An 18,920-nucleotide genomic window follows, 5' to 3' on the forward strand; every position below is an offset into this window, starting at 1 on the left:
GACAGGTAAGGTGGAGGTGATATGATCCTTGACTAGTCTCTCAAAGCACTTCATGATGACAGAAGTGAGTGCTACGGGGCGATAGTCATTTAGTTCAATTACCTTTGCATTCTTGGGTACAGGAACAATGGTTGCCATCTTGAAGCATGTGGGGTCAGCAGACTGAGATAGGGAGAGATTGAATATGTCCGTAAACACACCAGCCAGCTGGTCTGCGCATGCTCTGAGGACGGGGCTAGGAATGCCGTCTGGGCCGGCAGCCTTGCGAGGGTTAACACGTTTAAATGTCTTACTCACGTCCGCCGTGGAGAAGGAGAGCCCACAGTCATTGGTAGCTGGCCGCGTCGGTGGCACGCTGTTATCCTCAATGCGTGCAAAGAACTTGTCTTGCCGCCAGACAAGCTAAACGTTGGTGTCCGCGACGGAGCTGGTTTTCCTATTGTAGTCCGTGATTGTCTGTAAACCCTGCCACATATGTCTTGTTTCTGAGCCGTTGAATTGCGACTCCACTTTGTCTCGATATTGACGTTTTGCCTGTTTGATTGCCATGCGGAGGGAACGACCACTCTGTTTGTATTCTGCTATATTCCCCGTCACCTTGCCATGGTTAAATGCGGTGGTTCGTGCTTTCAGTTTTTCGCAAATGCTGGCATCTATCCACGGTTTCTGATTAGGGTAGGTTTTAATAGTCATAACAGGTACGACATCTCCTATACACTTCCTTATAAACCCACTCACCAAATCAGCATATACGTCTATATTATTCTCAGAGGCTACCTGGAACATATCCCAGTCTGCATGATCAAAACAATCTTGTAGTGTGGATTCCGATTGGTCAGACCAGCGTTGAATAGTCCTAAGCACGGGTGCTTCCTGTTTGAGTTTCTGCCTTTAGGAAGAGAGGAACAAAATGTAGTCGTGGTCAGATTTGCCTAAAGGAGGGCAGGGGAGGGCCATGTATGCATAGCGGAAATGAGTGTAACAATGGTCCAGCGTTTTTCCAGCGCGAGTGCTACAGTCAATATGCTGATAGAATTTAGGTAGCCCTTTTCTCAAATTTGCTTTGTTAAAATCCCCAGCTACAAAAAATGCAGCCTCAGGATATATGGTTTCCAGTTTGCATAAAGTCCAGTGGAGTTCCTTGAGAACCGTCGTGGTATCAGCTTGAGGGGGGATAAACACGGCTGTAACAATAACCAAACAGAATTCTCTTGGGAGACAATACGGTCTGCATTTGATTGTGAGGAATTCTAGGTCAGGTGAACAAAATGACTTGAGTTCCTGTATGTTGTTACAATTACACCATTAGTCTTTAGTCATGAAACATACCTCCCCACCCCTCTTCTTCCCGAAGAGATGTTTATTCCTGTCGGCGCGATGTACTGAGAACCCAGATGGCTGTATGGACGGGGACAGTATATCCCGAGAGAGCCATGTTTCCATGAAACAGAGTATGTTACAATCCCTGATGTCTCTCTGGAAAGCAACCCTTGCCCTGATCTCGTCCACTTTGTTGTCTAGGGACTGGACATTAGCGAGTAATATACTTGGAAGCGATGGGTGGAGTGCGCGCCTCCTAAGTCTGACTAGGAGACCGCTCCGGCTCCCTCTCCTCCGGCGGCGTTGTTTTGGGTCGGCCTCTCGAATCAGTTCAAATGCCCTGGGTGGTGCGAACAAAGGATCCGCTTCAGGAAAGTCGTATTCCTGGTCGTAGTGCTGGTAAGTTGACGCCGCTCTGATATCCAATAGTTCTCCCCGCCTGTATGTAATTACACTTAAGATTTTCTGGGCTAACAATGTAAGAAATAATACATAAAAAAACAAAATACTGCAAAGTTTCCTAAGGACTAGAAGCGAGGCAGCCCTCTCTGTCGACACAATCATACGGTCCTAACTAGAGATGTAGCCGTTTACAAAGAAAAATATTCATAATATCCTTATCCATAATAATCTCATCATGTAGACTAGCCTGTCCGCACTATATCTGCAAGCTGTTGGCTAGAGTGCATGTGTGAAGACCATAGTAGTCACATTTGCTATTTAATGCAAAAGTTTGTGACAAAACTATCAGTAGAGTTGAAAATGCGATGGAAATACACTGAATTATTGATTTTATTCGGTACATGAAAACTTAAGCGAAGAAGTACATTTTGTGTGCACTAAATCATCAGGCACTGTTTTTTCTCCGCAACAAGTCCATTTGGTGGAAACACACCACTGGTGGGAAAATTTACATATTTTCTTTATGCGGATTCTAGAATATTCACATGAAAATCTGTTGCCAATTGGATGGAAACCTAGCTACCAAGTCTGATTCAGATGCATACCGAATCACAGCACAGGTGTCCACTGTGTGGTGTTCATTGCAGAGGTGGGTCCACTTGAGCGGTGCATGTTTGGCCTAAGTGATTGAAGAATGACTAGGTCAATGTGGAATGCCTTTGGCTGAAACTAATTATTCTTTCCATACCCTCAAGACAATAGGATACGTTCTAGGTTTCTGATAGTCCTGTCATTATAAAACAATCAGGTAGGCTGTTGGAGAACAGATCATAGACCATGATAACTTTAGCCTAAATGGCCACCTATTTGAGAAGAGTAATCACAAACACAAAACGACAACCATAAGTGTTTCAGTCGTTTTGCGTGAGCATACATACCTCTCGTAACTCGAGTCTCTGTGCAACTGCCTCCAAACATTCCTGGCCGGTGCTCTCCACAGAAAGCGTAAACTCAACAAATTCACCATTGAGCAGCTGAATGCGTGTGACCAGACAGCTCTTGCTTGAGACAGTATACCTTCGAGTTCTTTTGAGTTTTAAGCCGAATGGCAAGGGCATGTTTCAAAGTCCTTTGGCAAGGAGTCCTTCCTTGATCCAGAAAAATGTGTCCCGTTGTCTCTAAACTTTGCCCATCAAAAATGTAGTGGACAAGAGGCAATCCATGAGTTGGATACATGTATCCCTGCGTAAACAGAAAGAGACAAAATATGAGAGAATACAAATTATTTGATGAAGTCACACACATTTTCCAGATAACATTTCCAGACAAACAACATAGCAAACAGTATTATACGATATAACATGTTATTTGGAATCACCAACTTTGGTTCTGGAGTACAACAGGGTGTGCAGGCTTTTGTTCCAACCCAACACTAATACACACCTGATTTTAGAGTTCAACATTGATAAGTTGATTCAGTTATGTAGTGTGCGTGGCTGGAACAAAAGCCTGCAATCCCTGACCACCAGTGACCACTGGCAGAGGCAACCAATCTCAGAACATAAAACAGATGCCCGTTATGAAACAACACATCTTATTGGTAATCCATTTAGCTAGCTAGACAGGGAGCATCTGATTTCTTGGTGCAAATCAGAGTCAGTCAGTCGAGTGATTATTGAATGAGCTGCGAATAACTCTGTACCAGGAAATTGCTAATGGTGGTCCATCCCAAAGTTATCTGTAGGACACTTCCATTACACTGGATTAACAGAGATCAAAATTGATTGTTGATAGACAGTGCAGTGAGCTCCAGTCCAGATTTAACTAGTAAACTAAAGTTGTTTGTTACAAAGACATCAACGACTTTTACTTGCTAATAGCCAACATACTATATTACAATGTTCAATACAGGTTATATTGTAGAGACGGACAGTCTCCATCAGAAATTAGCATATTTTTTGACGTTAAGTTAGCTAGCTCAGTTAGCAGGTTAGCTGGCTAACTAGCCTTGCTAATTTAGTTAGCTAACGTTAGCCCACTAACGCCATCAAGTTGAAGCAACAAGTTACTTCGGGTTACATGAAAAATAAACAAACACTATTTTAGACAAAGCTAGCTATACGGTTATAAAACAGAGAAGCTCCCCCCAAAAAATAGAACCAAAGACAGTACAGTATGTTTAAGGACTCTGATAGAACTATCCAGTACACCAGGGTTTCCCAAACTCAGTCCTTCCCCCCCCCCCAGTGCACGTTTTGGTTTTTGCCCTAGCACTACACAGCTGATTCAATTACCCTTCTAATCATCAAACGTCGATTATTTCAATCAACTGTGTAGTGCAGTGGGGGCCCAGGACAAAGTGTGTGAAAGCCTGCAGTACAATAACTTTCGCTAATTAGCTTGCAGGATAGCATAGCTAACGTCGTCAGCGTCAAAATGGGCTCTCCATCACAACAAAATCCCTGCAAATAGCTGACATTAGCACCTTTACCTTATTGATGTATGTCAAAAGCAAATTAGTCCATTTGTAAATTGTGCATATCCAAATCTGCCGCCAGTCATAATAGGTGATAGTTATGTCAAATATCGAAAAGGTTTAGTTTGGAAGCTGCATGCCGAAATCCAACTAAGCTAACGACGTGCTTCACTTCCTGCCGAAAGAGCAACAAGTGTGTATGAATCTCTACATCCGCGGATCTACATTCTACTCTTTTTAACACAACCGTTTTCCTATTATTTTGATTTACATAGACAAGCAAAACTATGAACATTTACATTACATATATTTTCTTCAGGTCCAGTATGGGTTTCAACGGCTGTATTTCTTTATAAAATGTTGAGTAGTTCTTCAACAGCGGCGTGATACACGGCAGATTTTGAGGCAATGACATCAGACAGCTGGAATGCCAGGCAGGGAATATTCCAAGAATGAGACAGCTGCCTCCCTGTTTACGACTACGTTATTCAGCACCGTACACTGAAAACCTATATTTCTGCTCATATTATACTTATGTGTGAACTGTCCGTTTAATTTACTCATGCCAGCTGAGGTTACTGTAAAATATTGTGTGATACTGCTGTATGAAAATAGACAAACACCCCCCCCTCCCCTCCCCTCCCCTCCCCTCCCACTAGGACAGAGCTGAGACAAGTTGACTTTTGTGCAGAGTGCATGATGAAAGAGGCGGCGGTTCATAACAAAACATTTTCCTGTAAACATGAAAAACACTGTCAGGCAGTCACAGCAAAGGTCACAGTTAACTAAGCTACATGTTGCAGAGAGCACAGTGCCTCTTATTAAAGGCTTTTCCTATATTATTCACTGATAGTCTGTTATTGGAAACCAATAGGCTACATAGTGAGCAATACACTGATAAATATATCAAAATACATTTCTGGTCTAGTTCATTCTCATCATTGTGTAACAATAATCCAAATACATATTGGTCAAAACTTTGTACAGTAAATCTCTACAATACAGTGCCCAGAACAGGAATGGGCATTTACAAAAAGTATGAAATATACACCTTCCATTTATAAAACACATTTGAGATGCAAAAACCTCAATATCAAATTGCTCGTAGCGAAAATAGTCTCCTTAAACTCATCCCTAAAATACAAATAAAATCAGAACTCATCATTACACTTTACATTTTAGTAATTTAGCAGACGCTCTTATCCAGAGCGACTTACAGTTAGTGAGTGCATACATTTTTCCTACTGGCCCCCCTGTGGGAAACAAACCCACAACCCTGGCGTTGCAAGCGCCATGCTCTACCAATTGAGCTACAGGAGGAGCTGAAAGAGGCTAGTGTGTTTATATTCTCAGTGACTCCTGGCCCTGGGAAATCAGATGCATTGGACACATGCAAAGACTCAGCCTGCTCTTTGGACAGTCCACCATGATTGTCTTCTAGGTTGATTGTGATCCTCCTCAAGGGTCAGAGGGGTATTTTCACCAACTGAAAGAGGACAGCCATATTCCCTGTCATGATCCTGCTCATCAAGGCCCTCTGTACCTTCATCAGCATCAGATGAACCAACAGACAGACCGACAGAGTCAGGCCTCTCAGGAGGGCTACCATGTAACGGTGTGGACACTGACAATTGATCGACATTATCCAGCCCACCACTGTCCTTGTTACTAAACAATGCATAGCAAAAAAGGTAATTGTCCTCTTTGGTTTCTGATGGTGATCCTCCGTCCAGAGACTCCATACACTGCAGATGACTAGGAAGAAGGTCAATCTCTGTCTCTTCACCACTCTGAGGCTCTGCACTACAGGTAGCTGTGTTCGCTGGATTTTGCAAGTCATTGCACAGAGTCTCCAGAAGATGGCGCATTTGGTCCTTGAAAAGAACCAAACCAAACTTATTGACCCTAAGTAATTCTCTGACAGATCTCTAATTTCATGTACAGAACATATCAGCTTGTTTGATTTTCTTTTTGCCATTTTGTATGTAGCATGAGTGTAAAAAACAACACATTAATGCAGCCAGTGCAGATGCCCATGTAAAGTTGACACTCAACTCATCTTATCCATGTTTATTATTGTCCACATGACGTTCAAACACCCGCTCTAAGACACTTTGGAACGAGAAGAAATTAGTATCAATACCTACACGTGGTAACAACACATTCAGATTCACACGGACACAGAGACAAGTTAATCAACATCATCATGCCCCTGTTTAAAGAACTATTACAGGTTTCATGAGGTGGGATTACTACGAGGATCATCACCTGTGATTTATAGCCAAGCATTAATACTAGATGAGGTGCTGGCTACAAGGTCTCATGTCCTGAGAAAAACAGTTAAAATATTCAGACCCCTTCCCTTTTTCCACATTTTATTACGTTACCGCCTTTTTCTAAAATGGATTAAATCAATCAAAATTCCTCATCAATCTACACCCAATACCCCATAATGACAACGAGAAAAAACAGAAATACCTTATTTACATAAGTATTCAGACCCTTTACTATGAGACTTGAAATTGAGCTCGGGTGCATCCTGTTTCCATTGATCATCCTTGAGATGTTTCTACAACTTCATTTGAGTCCACCTGCGGTAAATTCAATTGATTGGACATGATTTTGAAAAGGCACACACCTGTCTATATAAAGGTCTCACAGTTGACAGCGCATTTCAGAGCAAAAACCAAGCCATGAGGTCGAAGGAATTGTCCGTAGAGCTCAGAGACAGGATTGTGTCGAGGATCAGATCTAGGGAAGGGTACAACATTTCTGCAGCTTTGAAGGTCCCCAAGAAAACAGTGGCCTCCGTCATTCTTAAATGGAAGAAGTTTGGAACCACCAAGACTCTTCCTAGAGCTGACCGCCCGGCCAAACTGAGCTTTCGGTGGAGAAGGGCCTTGGTCAGGGAGGTGACCAAGAACCCGATGGTCACTCTGACAGAGCTCCTCTGTGGAGATGGGAGAACCTTCCAGAAGGACAACCATCTCTGCAGTACTCCACCAATCAGGCCTTTATGGTAGAGTGGCCAGACGGAAGCCACTCCTCAGTAAAAGGCACATGACAGCCCACTTTGAGTTTGCCAAAAGGCACCTAAAGGACTCTCAGACCATGAGAAACAAGATTCTCTGGTATGATGAAACCTAGATTGAACTCTTTGGCCTGAATGCCAAGCGTCACATCTGGAGGAAACCTGGCACCATCCCTACGGTGAAGCATGGTGGCGGCAGCATCATGCTGTGGGGATGTTTTTCAGCGGCAGGGACTGGTCAGGATCGAGGGAAACATGAGCGGAGCAAAGTACAGAGAGATCCTTGATGAAAACCTGCTCCAGAGCGCTCAGGACCTCAGACTGTGGCGAAGGTTCACCTTCCAACAGGACAACGACCCTAAGCACACAGCCAAGACAATGCAGGAGTGGCTTTGGGACAAGTCTCTGAATGTCCTTGAGTGGCCCAGCCAGAGCCTGGACTTGAACCCGATCGAACACATCTGGAGAGACCTGAAAATAGCTGTGCAGCGACCCTCCCCACCCAACCTGACAGAGCTTGAGAGGATCTGCTGAGAAGAACGGGAGAAACTCCCCAAATACAGGTGTGCCAAGCTGGTAGCGTCATACCCAAGAAGGCTCGAGGCTGTAATCGCTGCCAATGGTGCTTCAACAAAGTACTGAGTAAAGGGTCTGAATAGTTATGTAAATGTCATATTTCAGTTGTTTTATTTTTGTATAAATTGGGCAAACATTTCTAAAAACCTGTTTTTGGTTTGTCATTATGGGGTATTGTATGTAGATTGATGAGGGGGGAAAAAACAATTGAATCCATTTTAGAATAAGGCTGTAATATAACAAAATACGGAAAAAGTCAAGGGGTCTGAATACTTTCCGAATGCACTGTATATACAAGAGTATGTGGACATCCCTTCAAATTAGTGGATTCGGCTATTTCAGTCACACCCGTTGCTGACAGGTGTATAAAATCGAGCACACAGCCATGCAATCTCCATAGACAAACATTGGCAGTAGAATGGCCTTACTGAAGAGTTCAGTGACTTTCAACATGGCACCGTCACTGGATGCCACCTTTCCAACAAGTCAGTTCATCAGATTTCTGCCCTGCTAAAGCTGCCCCGGTCAACTGCAAGTGCTGTTATTGTGAAGTGGAAACGTCTAGGAGCAACAACGGCTCAGCCACGAAGCGGTAGGCCACAAAAGCTCACAGAACGGGACTGCCGAGTGCTGAAGCGAGCAATGCGTACAAATCTAAAGCTCTCCGCCATTGGACTCTGGAGCAGTGGAAACACCTTCTCTGGAGTGATGAACCACGCTTCACCATCTGGCAGTCCAACGGACAAATCTGGGTTTGGCGGATGCCAGGAGAACAGTACCTGCCCCAATGCATAGTGCCAACTGTAAAGTTTGGTGGAGGAGGAATAATGGTTTGGGGCTGTTTTTCATGGTTGGGCTAGGCTCCTTAGTTCCAGTGAAGGGAAATCGTAACGCTACAGCATACAATGACATTCTAGACGATTCTGTGCTTCCAACTTTGTGGCAACAGTTTGGGGAAGGCCCTTTCCTGTTTCAGCATGACAATGCCCCCATGCACAAAGCAAGGTCCATACAGAAATGGTTTGACGAGATCGGTGTTGAAGAACTTGACTGGCCTGCACAGAGCCCTGACCTCAAACCCATCGAACACCTTTGGGATGAATTGGAACGCAGACTGTGAGCCAGGCCTAATCGCCCAACATTAGTGCCCGACCTCACTAATGCTCGTGGCTGAATGGAAGTCCCTGCAGCAATGTTACAACATCTAGTGGAAAGTCCAGAAGAGTGGAGGCTGTTATAGCAGCAAGGGGGGGACCAACTCCATATTAATGCCCACGATATTGGAATGAGATTTCTTCGACGAGCAGGTGTCCACATACATTTGGTCTTGTAGTGTCCCTGTTAGAGTACAGACCCCTGGACAATATCTAATTTGTTACATTAGCAATACATTCAAGGCACATTAATTATTTCTCACTGTAGAGAAAATAATGGTAAGCCGGAATGGTTACTTTACAGGGAAACTATGTAGGTGAGACTGCTAGGAGCTGCTAGGGTTCTGCAGTGATCATGAATGTATTATATTTAGCTGCCTATTTCACACTTTACCATCTTCTCCTATATTTATAGAAGCTTTTAAATCAGTAATTAAACCTTTCTCTCACCTCATTCAATAAGACCCCTGTGCTATGAAAGATTAGGCAACACGTTACCTTCCATGATAGGTCTCCTGCCGTGGTAGGCTGCTCCTCTCCTGTCTGACTTCATGGTCCTGGGAGTGAAGGGTTTGTCCAGGGTAAAGCTGTGGGCATGTTTCTGATTCAGGTCGCCACTGTAGGTCTTCTGGACAGGGTTCTGGAGGGCCCTGTAGCCACTCTGGGTACCTGTGGTGGCGCAGGAGTGGGCTGACTGCTGCCTCTGGAAGTTTGGGCTCCTGTAGCTGTACTCTGATGCAGAGTGGAGGAAGTGTGGGGGGCTCCCAGACTCACCGAATGTTTGGGACGGTAAACTATTTGCTTGGCGTGAAAGGAGGTTTGAGTCTTGGGAGTGGAAATCATGGAGCTTCCCAGGTAGAGCTTCTTCACCTGCTCTGGAAGGCAAGAGAGACAAATCCTTAAAAATCAACACAATCATCTTTACCATCTATTTCTATGTAGCATTGCACCCTTTTATAATGACGTGTGACTGCCAGTGTACACTTCAAGAATTATTTAAAATTAGGTGAATAAGATAACTACATGACAAACAGTAATAGGGCAGAAAACACTGCAGTGCCTTCTTACACTGGCATTTTGTGATGGGCAGGAGGCCCTGGTGTTGGTTCTGCTGCTCCTCTGTGAATGTGAGCGGGCTGATTGAGGACTTCTCTCAGAGCTGGCATCTTTCCTCAACTGTTCCCACCTTAACTGGTCATTGTCTGTGAATGTACACAACGATAAATAACTAAATCAGGTCATATAGCCCATGTGCGATTTTTTCAGATTTTTGATCAATTTCAGATGGTAAAAAATTAACTTACATTTTGCACTGCTTAGCATACTTTTGCGTACTGATGCATCAATGGCAACTGTAATACTGTACATTGGAAGACAATTATGATATTAATAACCAAAGTCAGCTTATGGTTCAAATTGAAAGGGACCCACATGAGTTAGGCTATTTTACCATTAGCTGAATACACCTTTTTGTAGTGGGAAACCATATGATCTTGAATAATGTACTGAGTCAGTCTGCTGGACAACCTAGGGCAGAATGCTGAAAACACAAAATATTTGTTATTGAGGGGAATGTTTTTCCTGTGGAGATTGAATAAACAATAAACACATACCCCCCTTTGTGGTGTGGAGCTGTATGTTGAGGTTTAAATTACACAGTATACATTGTTATAGCCTAATACTTACGGCTGCTTCTTAAACTAATTTGTCTTCTGGGTGGTCCTGTCAGACCTTGCCCTGGGCCAGGCGATGCATTACCTAAAATTGATAAAGTGAATAAGTTTATTAGCCAGTGATGTTAGAAATAACTATTGTAAGATAGCTAAATAAAAAAGCTAGCTAGATAGCTAATCTAACAGAGTGGAGGAGCTTTTTCTTCTTTGGGTTTTATGGCGAACTACACGCAAAAAGGTCATTGTCGCCACCAACTGTGCGGGATGAAAATAAAAGATCCCAAAAGACTAAATTGATGTGGATAAAAATACTCATACTGACTAGCCAAAAAATCACTCATCAACATGCTCCTTGCTTCATCAATAATCCATGTCTGATCCCTACACAGGCTCAGGAGCCTGGGAGGGCGGAACATCTTTCATCACCAATAACCCTTGTAAATCTTCCGCTGTGAATTCCTGAAGCCCCATATACTTTCCTGCCACAGCTACAATGATGTCCAATTTCTTTGATTTCCTTTCCACTTGAGCTGTGCATTTATGATAGTTGCAATGAACACCACAAGATTCACTTTCTTTACATACAGCATGTCCGGTTCTCTTGGTTGACAAATAGGCCTATTCACTATGGGCATTGATGCACATTACCATTTCTTCAACTTCACTTGCTCTCTCAATTATTTTGATTGCCTCCACATTGGGCGGTCAATCGGATCTCCTAACTTTTGCCACCTCAACCTCCTTCACTCTTACAGGGCACTCCACGAACTCTGGGTCATGATCCCCACCACAATTGCTTTCTTCACTCTGATCTTCTGTATAGTCCTCCAACCGTCTGCACACACATGAAACATGGCCAAATCCTTTAAAATGTTAACAATGTAATGGTTTGGGGACGAAAGCTCTTACTGCGTACCTCATATACCCCAGCTTTACATGCGTTGGGAGGTGCTCAATATCAAAAAACAATAAAACCGACAAACTTTCTTCCATCCACCATGCGGGTCAAGCGAACAGCACTAACAACACCTGGGATTCCTGTCGCAAGGTTATCGACACCCCGGATATTACTCTTTAACAGGTGCCCTACTCCGGAGTTCGAAGTACGATACTTCGTGTGACTAAATTCTTGTGAGGCCCGCTGCCCTCTTCCTCCGTTCCTCAGACACACAATTAATCAGGACACAGGGCACTCATCGGATGTGGCAGGGCTTGCGAACTATCACGGATTACAAAGGGAAACCCAGCCACAAGCTGCCCAGTGACGCGAGCCTACCAGACGAGGTAAATGCCTTCTATGCTCGCTTCGAGGCAAGCAACATGCGTGTTGGCGGGCATGCAGTAGCCAAGAATGCCACGCAGCTTCCCCGGACTGCCGTTAGCCACTTTCAATGCAACAAACCGAAACAAAACAAACTATGCAAGAGATTTTGTTGTAGACATAACGCATTGGAGTAGGATTCTATTGCGCACGACTAAGACAGCCGAACTCTACACAGACATACTGGTGCGGCATAACCAATCAGAGCTGCAATAGGCCTATATGCAAATAGACCATTGCCATATATGGATCTGTGCCATTTACTTTGAACTGGACTTTGTTGGCAGCTGTGGTCGTGAGTAGATATGCTTGTTTTGAGATCAAAGCAAGAGCTGCATGTAGCCACGTGTGCACATTTTGTTTATATCCTTTGCTAGTTAGTGAATTATCAGCCCAGTTATAGATCATTGGTAGTCAGCAATAGGGAAGTGATTACTTCCTACAAGAGCACAAAACATGTACATTTCTGGACATCTTTGAAAAACAAGTCAGGTAAAGTGCTTTTTTTTTGTCTTAAAGAGGCAGTGTTGTATTTTGAGACATGCTTGAATAAACTAAGTAGCCAATAGGCAGAGGGTAGCATAATTTGACTGATTCTCTGTAATAATGGTTTGGGAATAATAATGCATTTTATTTTGTGAAGTGGTTTCATGCATCAAACAACAGAACAACATTTTCAGTCACCTCCTTGTCTGAAGGACAGGTTAATGTCAAGCCCTGCATGTATTTTTTTTTTTTTTAAGACTCATGGAATGTAGGCCTACATTGAACACCACACATTGGCTGCTACTGTTGGCTGAATGGTAGAACAGCTATTTCCATGTTAAAATGTTATGGGATGCATTTGCTCCATTGTTTTTGATGGTAGGCCACTGGTAGGCCTACATTTTGATCAAATAGCCACAGTTTCCTATTTGGCCACTGTTAAAACTGTAACTTAAAGCGGGTACAGCCTCAATGTTCACAGTAAACCCGCGCTGGAAGTTGCACAGAATTTTCACAACGTTCAAGTTTGCGCTCAGCAGACCTGAAATTTGCTCAGTGCCAAACAAAATTAAAGGGAACATTGCCCAGTACATCTCTGGGGCCGAGCTCCTTGCCATCCAGGACATCCAGAGGAAGTCCCTAAAAATTGTATGTATTGACGTAATGCTTGTAGTGATGTAATGCTAGTGGGTGTGGCATGTAGTGACGTAATGCTAATGAGCATTGTACTGTTACAAGTACCCTCAATGGCAGTGGGCGCGGCATGTAGTGGGTGCGGCGTATAGTTACTGCAGTCCGCAGATATATATTTTTGATAGGAGGGGCTGCAACAGGATACGTGTGCTAGCGGTTGTTAAAGTAAAAGCCGTGTGACTCTAGCTAACGTTACCTGACCATCGCTCCAGTTAGCTAGCCTTCGAGAGGTTAGTAATAAGGGCCACCAACAAGAAATGTTATTAAGTTAGCTACACAGTGTACGTACAGACAGACAGATGCACGCACACCTGTTTGATATGATAGCTAGATCGCTTCAGCCTTTGGCTCAATGCTTTTAATATAAGCTTTCTGTCTTGCCTGTCCTACCGCCTCCTAACTAGCTAGCTGATTTCCTACAATGCTTGGTGCCTTTACTGACAGACAAGACAGAGAGCTTATATTAAAAGCATTGAGCTAAAGGCTAAAGCTAATTTAGATAGAAACTAGCTATCATACCAAACAGGTGCGTGTGCATCTGTCTGTACTTACACTGTCCAACGATAGATCAAGACTCCGCAAACACAGCTTGACATATCTACCAAGTTTTGACCATTACTCTACCTCTGCCATCAGGTGAGTAGGAAGTTATTATCATCACTATATGGTGTAGGTAGCTATATCTGGTCCTTCCCTCCACCTAATAATGGCATAAATGAAAAGAGAAGGGCACAGTATGGCATCTGAGCAGATCATCATGAACTTTATGTAGTTACATCAGCCAATGCATTAAGTTAAAACACACACACACAGGACCATTCACACAGTTCAGTCACTCAGCCCTATCCAGTGTGGACATGATGCTCTCAAGGACCTGCACTACCGCCTCCTACAACACCCTGATGAGGGTGAATGGTTTGACATCAGCTGACACCCTCCTCTCCTTCCCTGTCCTTCAAGGAAAGCCCCTTCTTCACTCTTCCTGTTAGGCATGATGCTCTCAAGGTGTGTCTCTCCAGCTCTCTCATGTCGTGTGGTGTTACCTATAGATGACCCCTAGACACTTTCAAATTGTTTTCCTGTGAATGGTTGTCCACATCAGGCTATTTACTTGTTACCTGTGTGTTTAAATACTGCATCCCTCACAGAATTTGAATGATCCCTCAACTGCTCCATGCTTTCGCTCTCTCTTTCTCTCCAGGATACATTAGGGGAAATGGTTTTGCTGTTGGCACCAATCCCATGCTGCCAACTAAGACCGTCAACTTTCTGGACCCCAGGAACAGTAACTGCTGTCTTGGCAGCAACTAATAGGGATCCTAATAAATACAAATGCAAACTACTTTATCCCCCTCATCCTAAACTCACTCATGTTCAACTGATCTTTGATTAAATTGGTTTAATTCAATGTTTAAATTGGCTTAAAGTGTGTTTTTTACTGAAAGTTGACAATGGCACTTGTATGGAAGGATGTAGGCGTGGGGGGAGAGAGTGGATAGATGGGTCTAGATGGGTTTGGTTGACGGAACTCCCTTTCCTCCTACCTCCTTTCCTTCTCTTGATCAGTAATAAAGTTAATGTAATTCCTGCATTTTACCTGTGATCCAAAATTAAATAAAGTTTATTATTTTATAAGTTAAAAGCTAAGACAAAATGAGATTTCATGACATGTATTTTGTCTTTACACATCTATTCACTACTGGTCAAATGCAGTCACCAACCACTTCAGCTAGCATTACCTGTTTTTAGGCCTGTTTTAAAAAATTTAAGGGAAAGCACTTTCGATTAACTGTCATAATGGTGAGCCAGCAGCAGTTGAGGATCGAGTTCTCGAATTGAACCAATGGAAGATGCTGAGGGGAGGACGACTCATAATAATGTCTGGAACGGTACAAATGGAATGGCAACAAACCAACTGTTTGATGTATTTGATACCATTCCACCTATTCCGCTCCAGCCATTACCACAAACACCTCCCCAATTAAGGTGCCACCAATCTCCTGTGAATTGAACTGTTTATTAACCAGAACTCACATAGGCTACTGTTTGACCATAGCCTACGCCAAATAAATCTGTATTCAAACAACAGGTCTCCAACTCTCTGTTTGGATGTGAAAGAGGCAGAAAAAACAGAGGAGAGATACCCAGTGTACTTCTAGTCCTGACAGTGAGAGAGGAACAGAGGGGGAAGCATGTAGACAGGGGTGATTATACACAGTTAAGAGTGGGACAAATCTTTGTGACTGACAAGGACGGTTGTGGGTTTCAGGGGTTGATAAACTACCGTACCTGGAGTTGATTTCAGCGCCAGCATTTAGGAGGATGCTGATGCAGCCCCCTGAGGCAGCCAGTATGAGAGGAGTGTAGTCTGAAATGTTACAGTGCTCCTTGTTGGCCCCACACAGCAGCAACAGCTTTACCACCTGGAAGGAATGGACCACAGGTTAGTCAATCCACAAAACACCTTTGGGGAATTTCCCTAGTGTTTTACCAAAAAGTTAAAAAGTCACTGATGTGGTGTTCAGGAAAGAAAATCTGGTTTAGTGAAGAGCAGCACCTCTTGTCTTCCAACAGAGCAGGCCAGGGAGAGAGGTGTGTTTTTGGTTCTCTCAGTCTGGGTTCTCTCAGACTGGGCTTCGATGTCCCCTCCTTTATCCAGCAGGATCTCCACCACGCCAACATGACCCACTGTGGCAGCCAGGCTTAAAGGAGTGAAACCTGGGGGCAACCGTTAGATTACTCTCCAACACCAACATACACAGATACAGACTCCCACTTTTAATGTATCAAGTTCCCAGAAAAATTGACATAAATATAAAAATATAGCTACGTGGTGTGACGTATGTGCATCGATGTCCACAGAGGGGTAGAGGGGGGCCATGGAGGGTGGGGACACTGCGTTAATCATTACCTATAACGCTTTGATGCCTTGTGCAGACAACTGGTGTCTAGTTGTCTTTTTGGTCAGGGAATTAACAAAGTTAGACTTATATTTACTGTTGGACTGATCTTTTGTGATGACAGGTGGAGGTGTTGTGATGTTGGAGGGTACTCTGTTGGCTCTTTGGGAGGAACCACCATGGCCAGGGCTTGGAAAGGAACTCTTCGTGCTTGTTTGGGTTAGGTAAGATGTATGGAGATATTACAAAAGTATATTTAGTATCAATATTTGTTATCAACTTGGTGTCAATACAACTCCATCCAGACAAATAAACAAACATGTTTGTAGAAGTACAGCAGTTGTTTGTCTGTTAGTAAACCAGTGGTCCCTACCTGAGAGGTATCATGGGAGGGGTGTGTGAGCTGAGATAGGTCTGGTGCGTGGACCGACAGGATATTGTTGGGGTAGTTGAGCGGGTAGGACACCACGATGGTCTGATCACCCTTGTCCTCTTCACTCTCCTTTCCTTCTGTGTCATCCTCGTTGCAGCTGGACCATTCTAAGATCTCACTCATCTTCTAACTGTCAGAGACCACCTTGAGATTGAGGAAATGCACAGCCCCATCCAACCCTGGGTTACAGATACATTTAATCTCAATTCAGTTGAGTAAGACATTTGATTTCTCAATAAGAATGCCCATTTAGTTCCTGAACTAGGTGGATTTGTGAGTGTAGAGCTCCCTTGGTGAGCCACTCTTACCTTTACTCGATGACAACTCAGGCTTAGAGATGCTGTACATGTTCACTTAATGGATCTCCTTTCTTGCCACAGTGTGACTGGAAAAACAACGCAAAAACATCTAAATGCATGCGAAATCAGCTAAAAATTTAACCAATTATGAGAAGACCGTATAAGCTAAAAGACATGCCTATTTACATTGCCCTTGGCTAGAACATGTATGACAGGGCAAAAATCAAACTATAATATTTGTAAACTGACCAGAATTTCCTTATACAGCACAAAAGTCGGATGCAAATTATCACTAAACATTGGTCCTTCTTGACTTTCATTAGAGGGGTTCTGTCTCCCTCTGATTCATGTTCCTGCAAGACAAACAGAAAGACAGGAGTGAGTAAAACGGACACATGGAAACACCCAGGCTGCTTCCAAAATGGCACCCTATTCGATATAAAGTGCAATACCTTTGTCCAGAGACCTATGGGACATTTTTAAAAGTAGTGCACTATAAAGGGAATATGGTGCCATTCGGGAAGCACACCCACACTTATGCAAACGTGTGAACAATTCATGCAAAAAGGCTGTGTATTGACATGAACTGTGTTTCCCCAGAGATGAGGCCAGGCCAGAGGGTGAGGTATCACCAGGTCAGCCCCCTGTCTGCAGCAGCACGTCAGCCACTTGTGTCTGTTCTTACAGGCCTACGTCAGCGTCGTGTCTCCAGTGGCCGTGGTGGTGTGGACATTGGCTCCTGAGGACCAGTGGTGTGTATTCATGGATGCCAAGGGAAGCCAGGCTTCCCCCCCAGAAAATGACAAAAAACATTAATTAATAAATCAAATAATGAATCTTTCGTCTCTCTGTGTTTCGTAATTTTCTTTCAATTCGCAAGAGGCTGAATGGATCTCACAGGAGAAAGCATCCGAGCGAGCGAAACAGCGCCCCTCTGTCTCTCTACGTGTAGGCCATCTATCTGATGCTGTCTGTTCCAAAACGAGTATGACATTGTTGCCGCCTTTAGCATTGAAGGCAAAGGAAGCAAGCGAGCATCTGGCCTCCCATGACAAAAAAAGTATAAAAAATTAGCCAATCAGCGTTGAGCTAAACGGAGCAAGCTCAACTGTGAATGGTCTTGGCACACCCCAAAAAAGTGTCAAGGGAAGCCAGCTTGGATTTGGTGTCACTCCTATCAAATCCCATTGAGAGCATAGGTCATTGACAGAAAAACTTGAATTGTTGCATCTCGTTGTTTTGCTGTCCTCCGGTGGCTAGGTATCCAGCTAGCTAAAATTGGTCCTTTATTAGCCATGGATGGAGATAGGGATTTCGACTTGTGGTTTTACTTAATTCTCCGTACTGGCCAATGATTATAACAGCGATTCTGATCCAACCATTAATTCATACATTATTGTGCCCCTGACCTGAGAGGATGGAAGTTCAATAGCTAGATGCAGAAGGCTGATGTTAACTAGCTAACGTAGCCCATGAATGGAAGTTAGGCTAGTGAGCAAGCATTTTAGCCAGGTACCCTAGGACAACAAAAAATAAAAGCGTGCACTATATGACAGAGTGATAGGCCATTTCATCAACATGAAAGATGGCATTGGCGTTTCGCTACAAGTAGGGTGACGTAAATGTAAATGTAAATGTGAGTCAACATGTTTTTCTACTTGCACGAACGCGCACGCACACAGAAATCAGAACCATGGACAGCCACATCATATTTAGCTTACGTTGATTGGACTAAATTGTTTTGTCACTGTATTAGACTTAGCAGAGGTGATTGGATGAAGTTGAAATGGTCCTGGAATAGTGGAGGCAGCTACTGTTTTCTTTGCAACTTGCGGTAACTCTCTGTGGTTCTAAAGCAATAGTTGTTTAGTGGTCCGAAAATGTCGGAAACATTAACTCGCTTGACCATGCTGTAGGTCATGTAACTGTCTGTTACTGTACATGCAATATGTTTTGTGGACTCCACTGGACAGAGGTTGCTATCCAGTTTTGTGATAAAACAAATATGTGGTTGAATTTATTCTGCCACTGTCTTCTTATTGTCTCGGCCTTTAGGCCTATTTACAGTATCACGGTCGCAAGGCATATTAATTAACAGGTTATAGAGCAAACAACGCAATTATCAAAACACATAGGTTGAAATATGTATTTTTTGG

General features: G+C 43.5%; 1 protein-coding gene and 1 pseudogene across 3 annotated transcripts in view; both read right to left on the minus strand.

Moving 5' to 3' along the window:
* Nucleotides 1-4,358, minus strand: part of LOC311145901 (tyrosine-protein phosphatase non-receptor type 21-like) — a 44,303-nt gene extending 39,945 nt beyond the window's left edge. For both annotated transcript variants that reach the window (XM_084182277.1, XM_084182279.1), the window contains exons 1-2: nucleotides 4,214-4,358; nucleotides 2,661-2,964 (exon numbers count right to left, since the gene is read on the minus strand). In XM_084182277.1, coding sequence (XP_084038403.1) covers nucleotides 2,661-2,840 — 180 coding nt within the window. In that variant the 5' untranslated portion in view covers nucleotides 2,841-2,964; nucleotides 4,214-4,358. The remainder of the gene's footprint in view (nucleotides 1-2,660; nucleotides 2,965-4,213) is intronic.
* Nucleotides 4,359-5,417: 1,059 nt separating this feature from the next.
* On the minus strand, nucleotides 5,418-14,715 carry LOC311145625 (annotated as a pseudogene). The gene is made up of 8 exons (XR_014615598.1): nucleotides 13,757-14,715; nucleotides 10,646-10,717; nucleotides 10,410-10,499; nucleotides 10,264-10,311; nucleotides 10,030-10,161; nucleotides 9,458-9,834; nucleotides 6,283-6,341; nucleotides 5,418-6,072 (listed from the first exon to the last, which is right to left on the minus strand). The product of XR_014615598.1 is annotated as an uncharacterized misc_RNA (transcript).
* Nucleotides 14,716-18,920: the final 4,205 nt, after the last annotated feature.

Source organism: Coregonus lavaretus (assembly GCF_964263955.1).
Source record: "Coregonus lavaretus genome assembly, chromosome: 18".
NCBI lineage: Eukaryota > Metazoa > Chordata > Actinopteri > Salmoniformes > Salmonidae > Coregonus > Coregonus lavaretus.